This window comes from Cetorhinus maximus, chromosome 19 (genome assembly GCF_964194155.1).
Source record: "Cetorhinus maximus chromosome 19, sCetMax3.hap1.1, whole genome shotgun sequence".
Classification (NCBI taxonomy): domain Eukaryota; kingdom Metazoa; phylum Chordata; class Chondrichthyes; order Lamniformes; family Cetorhinidae; genus Cetorhinus; species Cetorhinus maximus.
This window is the reverse complement of record NC_135897.1, coordinates 9,128,195-9,145,276: the sequence shown is the minus strand read 5'-3', so window position 1 is coordinate 9,145,276 and position 17,082 is coordinate 9,128,195. Positions and strand designations below refer to the sequence as shown.

Here is a 17,082-nt window from a genome sequence, read left to right as displayed (position 1 = left end):
TAAATCAGATTATCTGGTCATTATCACATCAAACCTTGCTGTCTGCAAATTACCTGCTGTGTTTCGCTACATTATAACAGTGACTATATGCTAATATATGCTAGATATGATGTATATAACATGCATGGTTATAATACTCAGTTTATACTGACCAAACTTAAAGACAATTACAAGGGTTTTGTCATATGAAAGGTGTTCCTCAAAGTCGTCCATAAACTAAGAGTTTGTGTGTGTGCGTGTGCATGTGCACGTGTGCCTCTGCTTGTAGCCCACTTTTAGTTTGTGAGTGATTCAATTTAAAAATAACCTAGCAGGCAAGCTTTATTCTTAAACAAGATAAAGGTTAGTTTATTACAAAACTACTGCTGAAAGTTACTTAAGTAAAAGTGGTAAAGACATTAACTAAGAGACAGATACAAAGAGTAAAAGCAGATAAAGATAAAAGAACAGTTATAAAGATGAGATTCAGTTCAGTCCTTTAAGATATCATTGCAGGCCTGTGGCCTGCACTTGAATGTTGGCCTCTGGAGTGAAGGGTTGTGTTGGATTAGTTGGTGTTTGCCTTTTCAAGTGGACTCAGCCATTACAGCAACTTTGGGGAGAAAGTGAAGACCCCTTTTCTTTACTGGTCCTGCCAGCAAAACCCTTGAAGACTGCCTGGGGATCCCTTTTTCAGCAGAACAGTGATGATTTTTGGACAGCTTCCTCTGTGCCTCCCAGTGGCAGAGAGAAATCCAGCTCTCACATGCTGCCCATAGTAGGTTCATCCGAGAGATGGAATTGACTTCCTGATGCCTTCTGGGTTCTCAGCCAGACTTTATACAGTTCAAAATTCAAAATACCTGCTATCCCAGACTGTCGAATCATACTCCCAATGTAAGCAAAAGCAAAAATTGCTGGAAAAGCTCAGCAGGTCTGACAGCATCTGTGGAGAGAAAGACAGAGTCAACATGTCAAGTCAGTATGACTCTTCAGAGCCTTCTTCTCCCAATGTAAGTACTGGGTTAGCCTAGTTGTGGGTGCATAATCACACCCATTGTCTTTTCACCAAGGTAATTAACCTTTTAAATGTCTCAGCCATTAATTTGAATGGCTCCCATTCTTCCAGGTTTGGTGAGATAGGAAAGAGCTACTCACACCTCTAGGGGAGCTATTGTCAATGAGTTCCCATTTACCCTTGTGGAAATGTGCATTGAATTTCTCTGAAGAAGGGTCATACGGACTTGAAACGTTAACTCTGTTTCTTTCAGCACAGATGCTGTTAGATCTGCTGAGTCTTTCCAGCATTTTCTGTTTTTGTTTCAGATTTCCAGCATCCGCAGTATTTTGCTTTTATCGCATTGAATTTCCAATGCCTTAACATGTCTGGATATGCCTGCTTGCAATCCACCTGGAGTCTTCTAGAAGCTTGACAACATTGCAGTTGTAAAAGGTCAGGTGACTTTTGGGAGCCACCTTCCCATGTCCATTTAAAAGAAAGATTAGCATTTTTACAAAATCAGCATCACAACTACACGTTCATGACAGGTATGAAGACAGAGTTAGCTCAAGTGGAATGTGGATATAGGTTAAAAAGTAAGACAGTTGAGAAGCTGTGGCAGACCTTTAAGGAGATATTTCATAACTCTCAACACAGAAATATCCCATTGAGAAAGAACGATTCTATGAAAAGGATGCACCATCCATGGTAAACTAAAGAAGTTAAGGAATGGTATTGAATTAAAACAGAAGGCACACAATGCTGCGAACATTAGTGGTAGGCCTGAGGATTGGGAAAATTATAGAAACCAGCAAAGGGTGATTAAAAGAATAATGAGGGAGGGAGAAATTAGAGTATGAGAGAAAACTAGCAAGAAATAAAAAGATGAACAGTAAAAGCTTCTACAAGTATATAAAAAGAAAAAGTGTAGTGCCAGTGAGCATTGGTCCATTACTGAACGAGACTGGGGAATTAATGACGGGAAACAAGAAAATGGCAGAGACCTTGAACAAGTGTTTTGTATCTGTCTTCATGATAGAAGACACCAGAAACACTCCAAAATTAACAGAAAATCAAGAGGCAAAGGAGAGGGAGGAAATTAAAACAATCACTATCACTAGATAAAAAGTACAAGAAAAACTAATGGGACTGAAGGCTGACAAGTCCCTTTGACCTGAAGGCCTGCATCCACAATCTTAAAAGTGGCTGTGGAGATAATGGATGCATTGGTTGTAATCTTCCAAAATTTCCTAGATTCTGGAAAGGTCCCAGCAGATTGGAAATCCACAAATGCAACACCACTATTCAAGAAAGCAGGAAACTATCGGCTATTTAGTCTAACATCTGTCATTGGGAAAATGTAGAACTAATTATTAAGGAGATAGTTGCATGTCATTTTGAAAATCATTATATAATCAGGTAGTCAACATGGTTTTATGAAAAGGAAATCATGTCTGACAAATTTATTAGAGTTCTTTGAAGATGTAACAAGCAAGGTGGATAAAGAGGAACCAGTAGAAATTTTTTCATTTACAGGATGTGGGTGTCGCTGGCTGGGCCAGCATTTATTGCCCATCCCTAATTGCCCTTCAGTAGGTGGTGGTGAGCTGTCTTCTTGAACTGCTGCAGTCCCTGTGGTGTATTTGGATTTCCATTTGATAAGGTGCCACATAAAATGTTTCTGCACAAGATAAGAACTCACAGTGTTGGGGCTGATATGTTAGCAAAAACCGAACAGGAAACAGAGAGTCAGAATAAATGGACCATTTTTGGCTTCGTAAACCGTAGTGGGTGGAGTGCCATGGAGATCAGTGCTGGTTTCTCAACTATTTATAATCTATATTAGTGACTTGGATGAAGGGACTGACCGTATGGTAGCCAAATTTACACAGAGTCTGTAAAGAAATATAGACAGGTTAAGTGAGTGGGCAAAGACATGGCAGATGGAGTATAATGTGGGAAAATGTGAACTTGTCCACTTTGGCAGGAGGATTAGAGAAGCAGCATATTATTTAAATGGAGAGAGACTGCTGAATGCTGCAGTACAGAGGGACCTGCGTGTCTTTGTACCACAAAAAGTTAACATGCAAGTACAGCAAATAATTAAAAATGCAAATGGAATGTTGGCTTTTATTGCAAGGGGGATGGAGTATAAAAGTAGGGAAGTCTTACCACAACTGTACAGAGTATTGGTGAGATCTCATGTAGAGTACTGTGTACAGTTTTGGTTTCCTTACTTAAGGAAGGATATACATGCATTGGGATGAAGGAGTTGTCCCAGGGTAAGGGGTTGAGCAAATTGGGCCTATACCCATTGGAGTGTAAAAGAAAGAGAGGTGATCTTACTGAAACATATAAGATTCTGAAGGTGTTTGACATGATGGATGCTGAGATGATATTTCCCCTCATGGAATCTAGAATAGGGGTACAGTTTAAACATAAGGGTTCTCCCATTTAAGACGGAGATGAGGAGAATCTCTTCTCTCAGCTATTCTTTAGAATTCTCTTCCATAGAGAGCAGTGGAGGCTGGGTCATTGAATATATTCAAGGCTGAGTTAGACAAATTTTTATCTACAAGGGAGTCAAGGGTTACCGGGAACAGGCAGGAAAATGTTAAGGCCACAGTCAGTTCAGCCATGATCTTATTGAATGGTGGAACAGGCTCAATGGGCTGAATGGCCTACTCCTGTTCCTATTTCTTATGATCTTATGATAATAGTTTGTTTAATGCATACATATTATAATATACACTGAGTCTCTGTGATATTCGCCAAGTACAAACATAAACCATGCTCACTGACTATGGTGTCTTGTACAATTGCCTGCTTTTAAATATTGGGAGTCATTTTTACATTTCAATTTTGAATTACCCAATAATTTGAATTAAACAGTATGTAGAACAGCTGAGTGATATCTTAGACCTCGATTGATTTGAGTTATCAGATAATCTGAAGTAAGTGACTTTTAATGAAGGGGTTTTGATTGTACGTACTGACTGATATTCCTCATATTAATGCCCTGTTTGTGGGAGGAATCTTATCCAGGATAGCTCTTCCTCATCAATATACAGTGACCCCTACTGGTAGGTGTGCATGTGTGAACACTGAATTGAAACAGGTTTGAGATCACCTGTGGTGCCATCTACAGTCAGTCTCTTTCATCACTGCCTAGTCCCATACATAATGAATTGGTAAAGGTTATGTAGAGAAAACTGGGAACCTATATCCTGGCAAAGGCCTGCACCCATAGAAAGGAGAGCAAACAAAGTAGCTGGTAAGTTAGTTAAGTCGCAGCAATTTTAATAGCATGATGTTGCCTTGACTTTCATATCCTTTTCATTATTCTTTATAAAATTGCCCTCTACAATAACTCTTCATTTCCTCCTCCCCAAACACTACAAGCATTTCTTGTGCGATCACCTCCCAATGAAAGGAATGTGAAAAACATACATCCAAACCTCAATGTTTGATTATAATGAGGAAGTCTGTGAAAAGGGGGGCTTTGCTGTAACAACATCATTATTAAAGCAAATCCCACCTTACAGAGAATCCTATGCAACCCACAATTTGGCTAGTTGGATCATAGGATATTTGTATAGAAGGATAGAAAAGATCAGAAGTTCTTTAACTAAAAACCCACCAGTTAGCTTTGAGTTTACTGTAGCAATATTAGATTAACATTTCAGGATATACATTTCAGAAGGGAATATGTTATGGGCAAAAAAATGGGTGATTTTGTGTTAATATATTAGATCGTACACAACATTTCTCAATTGTTTGTGTATGAGAGATTGGTTGATGAACAGCCAGAGGGATAGTTATTTGTGAAGGGACTGGTAAATTAAGGATGGAGATGGTATAATTAAAGAAGAAAAGAAAGTGGAAACAGGAAGGCTGGAGGAATGAAGGTTGAGAGATATAGGTTGGATGGATAGATAGTTAGGTAGGTAGGTAGATGAATTAATATGCTACACAGTGTATTCCATCAATAAGTTGACATCAACATTGAACAGTGAAAGAACCACAAATGTATTCCAAAGGTTATATTCAGCCAAGTTTCTTAACAATGTGTGTCACCTCATGTCATTCAGAATACGAGCAACATTTAATCAAAATATTCAACTAAACCCAGAATTGAAGCAGTTCAACTCAGCAGGTTAGAAAATGCAGATAAAAAAGTGTTCACATTTAACAAACCATTTTATATGATGCCCAGATCACTCTACAGCTCATGGCATACTTTTGAAATGTGGTCACTATTTTAATGTAGGAAATGCGGCAACCAATTGTCACACAGCAACATCCCATAGACAACAATGTTGTAATTAGCAGTTATGCTGTCAGACCTGCTGAGTTTTTCCAGCTATTTTTGTTTTTGTTTCAGATTTCCAGCATCCGCAGTATTTTGCTTTAATCTGTTTTAGGTGTTGCCTGATGGATGAACATGATGCCAGGCACTAAGGGAACTTCTCCCTATTCTTTGAAGCGGGATCTTTCACATTCACCTCAGAGATGGCAGATTGGGACTCAGTTTAATGTCTCATCTGAAAAGCCAGCACATCCAAAAGTGCAGCACCCCCTCAGTACCACACTAGTGTGCAAGCCTTGTTTGTGTGCTCAAGCATCTGGAGAGGGCGGGGGGGAGGGGGTGGAAATTGAACCAAATTACTTGGGATTGTGGGTTACATCTAACTGATGGACCATGGCATGGGCATCCCTGCAATATTGGATTGTCATCGAAAAACCCAATCCTCTGGCTGGCGAGTCAGCAAAATGCGAACAGCTTTAAAAAGGCACAATTGGAAGGAGAAGTCGTGCTCACCTGGTTGCCTGGCCAATATTTTCTCTCAACCAGCTTCAAGGGGAAAAAAAAGATAATCTGGTTATTTATCACATTACTATTTGCGGGACTCTGTCATGTGCACACTGGCTGCTGGAATTCCCAACATTAGGACTGTGACAACACTTCAGATACACTTTGAAAGGCGCTTTGGGACCTCCCGAGAACATGGAACATTGTTAAAAACCTAAATCCTTTATTTAAAAGATTATTAATGTACAAAAAGCTTAGCCCTTTATTCATTGTTCCTAACTGTAGTTTTTCCCATTATCCCCCATTCCTTATCATTCCAGAAGCTCACCTTTGAAGTCATCAAAGTAATTTATTCCAATGACCTTCCCCGTCCCTTACCCCACAAGACAGTGTGCCTTTGCATATGGTTTTTAAAAGTTATTTATCTTCCAAGCTTAATCTTCACTTCTTTTTTCTGCTGATCGGCTAATATTTAGACCCTTTATCATAATTAAAAGTTTAACCGGATTACTTCCAAATCTCCCACTGCGACGCCTCCCCCAACACACACATCTCCCCCCCCCTCCCAAAAATAAAACAAGTCCAACTCCCTGAACTAATTTACAACTCCTGACCCCCCAGAATCATCTCTGTTCCTTTCCTTTCTCAAAAGGAGACGAGATCTTTCCCCATCCCAAAACCTTCCAGGGCTCGCCACCCGCTTAGCTGCTCTTTAAACAGGGAAACCCGTTTGGCAAGGTGGGGGTCTAAAAGCAGCGCTGGGAAAATAAACAAAACGCAATCCCAGGGGTAATACCTCCTTAAAACCTGTCCGGAGACGCAGGATCGGTAAAGTTAACGAAAATGAGAAAGAAATGCCCTCATTTCAAAAGGATAAAACCACAAAGAATACCTCCATCGACAGGACAGTCCGGAGTTAATCGGTGCGGCTTGCTGGCTGAAATATTACACTGCATATCATATCCTTAAAGCAGGCTGACTAACTACCGTCTAAATTCTGCCGGATAAAGAATTCTGTGTTAACGATTAGACCTTTAAAGAGCACAAAATAAATGTATCGTCTTACAGTTAATATTTGCAAAGTTTAAATATTTATTCTTATCTGAAAAATTGATGTAAAGAAATTACTAAATATAATGATAGGAAAGCAAGTTCCCAGGGGAGAAAGCGGGGATGGGATTGCCTTCAGGTAGATAGACCCGTTCGGTATGTAATACATTAAAATCTCTAGTTAGCTGCTAACTGAAAATATAACAGTTTAAAAAAATACATAGAATCATATCTGGGCGAAATGGGAAAATACACGCAAGTTGAAATGGAAATGGAATATTAAAATGTAAAGTACAAATCATTGGCAAATAACGTTTTAATAAAACATGAGGTGAAATAAATTGATTTGCTCCTGACATTTCTCTAACTGCTGATTGACAATATTTAACTGTTACCAGGTGATAGCTGACTTATTCAGGAGGCTGCACATTGACCTGCGGCTTCCCCATCACCAAATCGGACCAGATTCAATAGTTTTTTTTTTTCCCCCCTCTTTCACTTATTATGATTTTAAAAGAGCAACGTTTTGAAAATTAAGAGGAACTAGACTGCAGAAAGCCCTGGGGCCAGCCTATGACTGTGGCTTATTTATTCATCTTAACTGTGGCCCCTGCTGAAATTATTTGTAAATTCGCCCTCCTGGGCTTGTTTGGATCGTTTATTGTATTCAACTGTTTTAAAAGTGCTTGTACGTGTATGACAAACCCCATCCAACCGGCTAATTGTGGAGTGAGACGGTGTGTACACCAGCATCCGAGTTAAAACAAAAACTGTGTGGAGTCTGCGCTCAGGCAAGATCAAAATATTAACCTGCGTCAGGCGGCGGAGGCAAATCATCACTTAACCCCGTCCAGTAATATATCATTTCTCTCTCTCTCTCTCTCACACACACACAATTGCTGCCTGCAGGTACATGCACCTATTTTTAAAAGCCGCCTGTTTCTCCTTGCCCGGTTGAAAATGTTTGCAATCTCTAACTGAGTGTTCGGGGGAAACATTCCAAAAATGAGAAACTTGTCTCTCGCCGGAACGCCTGGCGTCAGGATGCTTCCCATTCTAAAACCGAGTTCGAGTTGACTTCAGATTATTTATGTATATATACATATATATATATATACATATATTGAAAAGCCCGTGTCTCTCCCAGAATTTCACAACTGTTTTAATCTCTATATTATAGGTGGTTTAGTCCAAAGAAACCAATTGAATGGTGTCGAAAGGGGCCAGGAATAGACAGAGTGAAGTGATGCAAAATGTGAGGGTATGGTGCTGAGGGATATTTGGAAATATTGTACAGGGATGGATAGAAAATGTCGGCGTCAACAGATGTGTGATCATTTTTACCCAATGAGTCGGTATTTATGTTGGTGTGAACGATAATAAAGATTCTGGAATTTCATTGATAAAAACGAAATAAAAGCAGAGCAAGTAGATGTGACAGTGCCGCGCTCCAGCACTTTGTACATCTGCTGCACAGGGGGCTACTATTGATCTTATTATGGAGGGTGTCCCACAACCAAACTAGAGTGAACCTTTCAAACGCCGAGCTCCGTTTAACCGGATCGTGGATTCAATGATTATTCCACGTGGAAAGTGGGAATATTCCCACAACCAGAAAGCACATCCCACATGTCCCGGTGTCTATGTTTGAGAGACACTCTCGATCTCTTATACAGACTTCTGTGACTCAGGCGACGAACATCTAACGAAAGTGGGGGGGCTCTTAAATGGCAAACTCAAATTCCTTGACTTCATGCAGCTCCCGGAGTCCGAAGGTAAAGACAAGGGCAAGCGAGTGGTTCTCGTCTGCTGGGGTTTGGCGGTGCACCCGGGCATCTGCGCCTTGTTATCGATTGTCCCAAAAAAGGGACACCACAACACATTTAAACCCAGCAACACCGGCTCGCCTCTGCCTGCCTGTCTATGAATGGCCGCCTTCCGTTTACAAGAAATGAAAGCTTAGTTAGTCAAGCCTCAGTTTGCTTGGACCTAATCAGCATCAAGAGTGAGAGGCAAGGGTAGGAAGAGTGTCGGGATAGTTAAAACGCATGAAATGATTTGAAAATAGTTGTTATGGAGAAAATGAGGCTGGGGGGTGGGTGGGTGTACAAAATAATCAGGATTCCTTTTTTTCTATTTGATGTAGACTGTACACATTGTCAACATTCAGTCTGCAATTTTATCCCCTCCCCCCACCCACCCCCCCCCCCCGCCCCATATAAAATGATCACAAGGGGGGAAAGTGATCACAGGAGAAAGTGATCTTAAGCAGGGCGATTGGGATCACAGGGAGAGAGTGGGGGGGGCTAGCCTTAAGGAAAGAAATCGATCACAGTGGAGAGAAATTGATCACAGGAGAGCGAGTGATCAAATAGGTGAGAGAAATTGATCACAGGGGGAGAGAAATTGATCACAAGGGTGGTGAGGGGGGGTGGGGGGGGCGGAATTGATCACAAGAGAGCGAGTGATCACTTGCAGAGGCCAGGGAAATTGACCACGCGGGAGAGGAAACGCTCAGCAGTGAGGCAGAGGAGTTAAGTGGGGGGTGGGGGGTGGGGTGAAGGGAGGGGGGGTGGGGGGTGATTTGTCTAGCGCTCCTTCGGATTTCACAGCGGGTGAGGCATTGGGAAGGCGACGAGATTCAGTCCCTTTCACTGTGTGTGATTCCCTGGACGGCAGTGGAAGCAGACAGGTGCAGGAGTCGCGAAGCCCAACGCACAGGGGTCCCTGCGGGAAACCTGGGACAATCGTTTCCATTTCAGAAACACAGCCCCTCAGGGCAACTCCGCATGTCCCAGGCAATTATTTATTAAATGGTGCATGATAGCTGATTGAATTTGGATTTGCAAGTTTCTCTCTCTCTCTCTCTGGCTAACAAGCCAACCCTGAAAAGGGAGGAACTGGTTCTTGTTGACGGTACCTGGGGCCGCTCCGAAATGTCACGATGCGGTTGCCAGGCCGCTCGATCCTCCTTTCAACAGCTTTTTTTTTTTAACGAATAAGGGGGCTGGTGTTTGTTCAACCCAGGGAAATCTGAGCTGCCGTGCGGGGGTCACAGCGACCGTCCCGTGGACAGAAAGCTGGATTTGACCGTCCAGTTGGCCACCTTCAACCGATGACTTTTAAACATTTCCAGCGCTAACTATTAAAAATCGCAATTATATATCTTTAACACACACACACACAAAAAAAACCCGCCCTGATACACTTACCAATATGTGTTTGGAGAAATGAGATCAGCGCAAAATACAAATGAAATCATTATTAAAGCAGGGTTATGTGTTAAAATGGCAAGGGTCGTTATTTCCACCGACCCTACTGACAATGGAATGAATATCAGGAACGATTTGTTGTTTCATAAAACAATCGATTAGGAAGAACGAATGTTACAAAACAAAAAGCCGGTGACATGATGGAGTTAGACTGGGGGTGAGGGGGCTGCTAGTGTAGGGTTTGTATAAGGCCATGCGAAGGGGAGTAGAGAGAGAGGGGAGAGAATGGGTGGTGGGGGGAAACTCTATTGCTCTGTATATAAAGTCCCTTCACCTGTCTCATCACTCGCCGGCACATTCCCCCAAAAAGTCACTGGCGCACTTACTTACGTTTAACAAAAAAATGCATCGCACATTGTAATAATAAAACAGCCTGCTCACATTATCATCCCAAACTAAGAGCTGTGTGTATGTGTGTGTGTGTGTGTTTTAACTAGTCATAAAGAAGACTATTATTCTCTCGTTCAACCTCTCTTTTTTTTGGTGGGGGTGGTAGGGAGGGGGCACAATAGTCCCTATCTTTTCTTTCCTTTTTTTGTTGCTCTCCTGTGGATATTATTCTCTCTCTCTCTCTCTCTCCCTCTCTCTCTGTCGATTGGACGCCCAGGGATTTTGGTGAACGCCTAGTGATTATGTCACTTTGCGTGCGGGTGACGGCGCTCTTCACAAACCCGGCCGACGCTTTGAACTTCGCCGCTCTTTGGCTGCGGATCACGAGGTTTGCTCTTCATTTTCCGTCCAGGTGCTCTCTGTGACTGGACACCTCCAAGGGGAGGAAGAGAGAGAGAGAGAGAGGGAGAGAGAGAGGTAAAGCAAGCGTGAGAGAGCCAAAGAAAAGACAAATCAATGTAACAATAGCAGCCTCTGCGAAACCAATTAGCGGAGCAACTTAAACTGAAGAACTCCCATCTTCACCATCTCCAGGCCAGTTGATTGAGTTTTGTTTTAAAACAAGGAGCGTCTCCGGCTGCACAGGAGAAGCTGTTTTTTCGCCTTAGAGCTGCAATGATTTGTTGAGGGAGATTTTTTTGCTTGTCGCTCGTTGGTGTCAGTGACAGGTGAGCTGTTTTCACTCCGGCTGCTTACTTCCCCAAAGTCAATCGTTTGCCTCCCTCCCCCCACCCACCCCCACCACCACCCCACCCCCCACCCACCCCCCCACCTTCGCCCTCCCCAGCACCAGCATGTCCAAGCCCGCAGACCACATCAAGAGACCGATGAACGCTTTCATGGTCTGGTCCAGAGGCCAGAGGAGGAAGATGGCCCAAGACAATCCCAAAATGCACAACTCCGAGATCAGCAAGAGGCTGGGGGCTGAATGGAAGTTGCTGTCGGAGGCTGAGAAAAGACCTTACATCGACGAAGCCAAGAGGCTAAGGGCGCAACACATGAAAGAACACCCAGATTACAAGTACCGACCCCGGCGCAAGCCGAAGAACCTCCTGAAGAAAGACAGGTATGTCTTTCCTTTGCCCTACCTGGGGGACAGTGATCACTTGAAGGCTGCCGGTCTCTCCATGTCTGCCGCCGACTCGCTGCTGGGCGCCTCGGAGAAAGCCAGAACTTTCCTCCCGCCGACGTCGGCCCCTTACTCCCTGCTCGACCCCAGCCAGTTCGGCTCCAGCGCCATTCAGAAGATGACCGAGGTGCCCCATACCCTGGCCACCACTTTGCCCTACGCGTCCACCCTGGGATACCAAAGCGGAGCGTTCGGGAGCTTGAGTTGCCCCAGCCAGCACACGCACACCCACCCATCGCCCACCAACCCAGGCTATGTGGTCCCCTGTAACTGTAGCGCCTGGTCCGCCTCCAGTTTACAGCCTCCCGTGGCTTACATACTCTTCCCGGGAATGACCAAAGGAGGCATAGACCCTTACACCTCGGCGCACGCAGCCGCCATGTGAGGGTCCACGGCTGCGGCATCAAGTGAAAAGAGACTTTATCTTGTGAACTTCAATTCGAATACTGCATGTACAACACAAACCGGACAAATTAAAGACTGACATCTGAAACGCTGAGGCTCGAGAGGTGGGGAGGGGGTGGGGGGGTGAGGTGGGGAACACCGCCGCAACAGAATGGACCAAAATGGGACTGAACTTTGGAGGAGAATCTCCTGACTCCGGCACAAGGCAACTTGCAATGTAAACAACATTGAAACAAAAAAGGGGGAACAAAGATAAAGGAAGGAGAGAGAGAGAGAGAGCGAGAAAGAAAATCTTAATTAAAAAGACTGCCTCTGGTCTTCAATCTTACATTGCATGTAGAGTAAAAGGCTCCAAAAATCGGAACTTTGTCCTCGCCTGGCGAAGGACTCTAAAAGGGAACTTTGTGGCGGATTCTGAATCCTGACTGTAACACGAGTGCTACTGAAGGCGGATGAGTGACTGTAATATTGTAGATGTTTTGTTTGAAAAGCTGCCACTTTTTAAAAAAAGTAGCAGTTTAGGTTTTATTTATTATCATGTATAGTGGTGTATAATACCACCTGCTCTTTCTTTTTGTTTTGGAACTAAATTCTTTCAAGTCCTCAAGTTTCCTTTGCACATCAGAAGCGAGACTTATATCAAAACGTTGCCACCAATCAGTAATAACTAGACCATCTGCCAATTTCCATAGGAATTGAGAGATAACGTGTAACATTAACTGGGGGCTAAGCGAGGACAGGAGAGTCTGTCTTACATTAAAGATAGTCCTCACTCTGGAACTGGCCCCCCGGTTTTTTTTTTTCTCCCCCATTTCCAACCGAACTTCAGACGTGAAGTGACCAACGCTGGTTATTTTTTTAAGAAAAATTACAATTTAACTATGTTTGAAAGAAAAGTATGTCTCCAAAACAAGTTGTATCCAGAAGGATTTTACCTCGTACTCTGTTCAATTGTTGAACAAAGGTAATGTTTTAAATAAAGACACGGTGTCTACACAAAAAAAAATATATGCGGAATATGGTATGTTTATTGGACACTGGAATGGAAATGCGCTTGAACTCACAATTAACATGTCCCAGTATAATCCCGTAAACGCCTGAGTGGAGTCTCAGTGGAATTAGAATTAGCCAGTAATTTCATATTAACCCGTCATCAAGTGCAACATTTAACTTTCATGGTTAAATTATTGTTTTTAACCAACTGTGTGATTGTAGAACTTGAAGTTAATAGCAGACAAATTGACTTCCTCAGAAACAGTGCCATTCAGACTGATCCGTGTTTGGTTTTTTTTTACTGTAACGATGAATGTTCTTGTTGGGTATAAAGGAAGACAGGGGATATTATTGAAGAGAAGGAAAGCAAACGGCCGGACTAGATTCCCCCACCCACCCCGCTCCCCACGCCTACCCACCAGCCCTGGATGTGTGGAACAGGCCCGCTGTGATCAGATGGGTGAACGCCGGGGATCGCAGGCATTCAGACCGCTTTGCTTAATGTGGAAACCCCAGGCCGGGTTAAGATGCAGGTCTTGGCACATATTAGTTAAAGACCTCAGGTAACTGACTCTTTAACCTAATTTATAACACATCCAGAGGGGTTTGAGATCAAATGGACAAGAGCCTGCATCGACTTCTTAATTCTATTCATATTTTTTAAATCTATTTTTTTAAATATTTGTTCTGACGCTTCAACTGAATGTTTTTGAAGGGCTTTCCAATTCTTTATCTCGCTCCAGTTCTAGTAGGACGTATTTGCCCGCCCTCATTTTCTCCCCCCCCATGCCTAACTTTACTCACCCTCTCTATCGCATTTTGCTCTGTCATGTCTTAAGCTGGCGTTGCGCTCACTCACTTACAACGTCGGATGCAGGTTAGATAAAAGGATTTAAATGGAGCGGTTGTCATATTGTCCAAAGGCGTAATGACCCCCCCCACCCCCCTCCCAACTCCACCATTTACAGAGACGAACTGTTTAGCGGTGCAGACTCGACACTTGCTGCTCACGGACCTTTTCAATGACAAGGGGGCAACAGCCGCCCATCTGCTGCATCGATGGGAGTGGGTGGTTTCATTGTACTTCCCTCCTGTATTCCATCCCTAAAGTGTTCGTGTGGCGAGTGTTTCAGGAAGGAACCCGCACAATCACAATACATAAACTGTGAATGCGATGCACAACAAACCGACGATTCGGAGGCTGGGGTGGTGGGGTGGGAGGGGCCATCATGCCTGCAAAAATAATACTTCACAGAAAGAGAAGGAATTAGGATAGCTGACCTCTTGACAAAAATCCCTGCATGAGAGACACATTAGTAACACGCCAAGTGTCAGAAACAGGAGGTCGGTGTTAGTAACAGGTTCGAGCAGTGAACGGTGAAGGTTGAGTTCTAAGAATGCAGTTTAGTTCATTGTAGTACAAAACTGCAAGGGGAAAGCGAATAGGAGGTTTCTGTTTTAAATGGTTCTATTCTGTAATTTAAAACTGATTTGACAATTACTGTTAAGAATTAGATATCACACATCACTCGTCCGCGTCTGATTTGCCCAGGCTAACAGCATAATGGAGATGTTTTTTTGTTATGACCTGGTAATTTCAGTACACGCTTATTAACATCGTGTTGCCTGAGTTCAAAGGTATTAAAAGTCTTTCTCCTCCTCTTGTTAAACGGCCACCACCAAAAAGAAGGCTCACGGGACTGAAGTTTGTAAATGTGGAGCCTTTTGTGTGAGGGTGTTTTGTCTGAAATGACCAGAATCTGGAAAATCACGAGTGGACATTTCTCACCCAATTAAAATATTCACTAACATGACCAAGCTACAGTGTCAAAACTGAACCCAAACGTGCCCATATCGAAACTTAAGTAGCTGGGGTGAATTGCACGAAATCACTGATGTCACTTCAAGCAACAAGAGGCCTTTTTAAAAAAAATATATAAAACAGTTTAACTGCCCGATTAATCCTATCAGACCGGTTCATTCACACCGTACCAAGCAATCCCCTTTTTTTTTAACAAAACAAACCTACTTTTGCTAATCGTCTTGACACCTCAGTGAACTGATGTCTGCTGTCACTTGTCGAGTCCAGGAACCCCGGAGGGGGAATTAGCTCCTGTCAAACCAGTTCATCCAGAAAGCTCTTCTCTTGTTTTTTTTTTAAAAAAAGAAAATAAAATCATTAGGCAGACAGGTACAAATAGCACACCTCGGCGCTCGGATTTCCAAACACTTAGTTGGAGGGTTTCCGGTTACAATAACATGCTACTTTAGAATCTGTACGCCTTCACTCGGCACGTTGGTTGTTGGCTCGGTGCTGTACTTGGGCAGTGCGGGGGCACATTCTCATTTAGCCAAGGCGGGAAATGTCATCGGGAGAGGAGACAATAGTGAGCTAAACATTACAATGGAGGAACGCTGTGAATTTGTTAAAGGTGATAGGTTATGGAATAGCAGACATCCGCATACCTTGGCGGAGTGCGTCTCCAATGAGGCAAACACTAACACGACATAGAACTCACAGCGCACACACAAACCGGGCCGATCGGCCCAACTGGTCTGTGCTGGTGTTTTATGCTCCACCAAAGTCTTGTCTCGCCCCTACTTCATCCCACCCTGAACGGGGAGATGTATCACCTAGTCCGCTCCAATTCACACCTGACCCGGGTCGAGCCACTGAATGCGAGTAAATGACAGGCCGCCGTAAATCAACCCGGATTAAGACTCTGATCCCCGTTCCAGGCTGTTAGACAACGAGAGGCTAGACTGGGAAGTTTATAGAAAGGGAAAAAAATCCCCAGTATATATATATAGCACGATGTAAATCTGGGCCGCTGGACGCACCGTCTGAAACTCTGTAGTCGAACATTCCGCAGCATTTTAAAATAATGCATTCGGAGAGCTGTCTGGAAAAGTTAGAACGCTGCACACCTCCACACACTCCCTGGCTGAAGTTGTAAAGAAGTTTTCAAACAATTTGAAATGAACAGCTCGCTGTCACAGGGAGATTTGTCTAATGGAATGTTGCGGTTCTAATTATCATTTTGATGTTAAGTCTGTTATAATTCTTTTTTTTTTAAATGGAGTTGTCACTCATGAAGAAAGAGTTGTTGTAAATCTCTCTCTTTCTCTCTGTATATATATATATGTATATATATATATATATATTAACAAATGGACTGTTATGTGGTGGGGTGATAAGGTTTGCCTTGCCTTCCGTTGCTACCTGGCTGATCAAACAGCAGCCGGAGTGGTGAGATGTGAGGCAGACTGGGAACTGAATGCGTTCTCAGTCCCTGTTGATTCTACTGGCACAACACTGCCATTAGGTCAGACTGCAAAAGTTATCATCCTAACTCCGCTGAAACACATATTTATTCCCCCATGTAATGAAGCCTTTCCATTTTCGCTGGCGGATTTCAGCTTGTTAATAAAAACCAGAAACAACGTCGAAACGCGCGACAATCCCAGTGCTTCCCCTGTTTTTAAATGTCGTTGCCCATCGTGTTTTGTCCTTTGCCCATCTTCATTTATTACTGTCCTCCCTCCACAGCCCCGGTGACCTTCCCTCTCTCCCTCTCGTGTTGCAAATTTAACTTAATTTGCTTTCTTCCCTGAATTAAAAAAAAAACAGTCCTCAATTATTTTTGATTCCCCATTAAGGTCGAATAATCTGTTATTAAAAAAAAAACACCGAGCGAATGTCTGTTGTTAAAATGATTCAGGCATCAAATCAACTCTTGTAAAAAAAAACCTTTCCGGGGTCAGGGATGATTATTAGAATTTCAAAGTTGAAAAAAAAAACGAAGATCAGTCAGAAGGGGAAAAAAAACGTCAAATAAGCCTCTCAGATGCAAATACCTTAGTATAATTACAAGTAAGAGTGAGCATGAGTGAATCGCATAGGCATATCAAATGTGATAGTTAAAGGATAACATGAAACATATTGACGGGTGCAGGGCTTAATAAGAGAGTCACGGAATTAATAATTACAGACGGTGTAACACGACATTAATTCAAAAAAAGTAAAATATGAAAACAATTGGTTTGTGGG

The 17,082-nt window shown here is 42.9% G+C and overlaps 1 protein-coding gene and 1 long non-coding RNA gene across 2 annotated transcripts; one reads left to right on the top strand and one right to left on the bottom strand.

Annotated features, from left to right (window-relative positions):
* The first annotated feature begins 10,947 nt into the window (after positions 1-10,947).
* Positions 10,948-12,147, top strand: sox14 (SRY-box transcription factor 14). The gene is made up of 2 exons (XM_078564487.1): positions 10,948-11,226; positions 11,277-12,147. Exon 2 carries the CDS (start codon positions 11,299-11,301, stop codon positions 12,016-12,018), a length of 720 nt encoding a protein of 239 aa, XP_078420613.1. The 5' UTR covers positions 10,948-11,226; positions 11,277-11,298; the 3' UTR covers positions 12,019-12,147.
* Positions 12,148-13,135: 988 nt separating this feature from the next.
* On the bottom strand, positions 13,136-15,434 carry LOC144694137 (uncharacterized). The gene is made up of 3 exons (XR_013579654.1): positions 15,352-15,434; positions 15,061-15,176; positions 13,136-13,349 (listed from the first exon to the last, which is right to left on the bottom strand). It is a non-coding gene; the product is annotated as an uncharacterized LOC144694137 (long non-coding RNA).
* Positions 15,435-17,082: the final 1,648 nt, after the last annotated feature.

Excerpts from the sequence above, each read along its gene's own strand:
- sox14 (XM_078564487.1), top strand. The coding sequence starts at position 11,299 with ATGTCCAAGCCCGCAGACCACATCAAGAGACCGATGAACGCTTTCATG.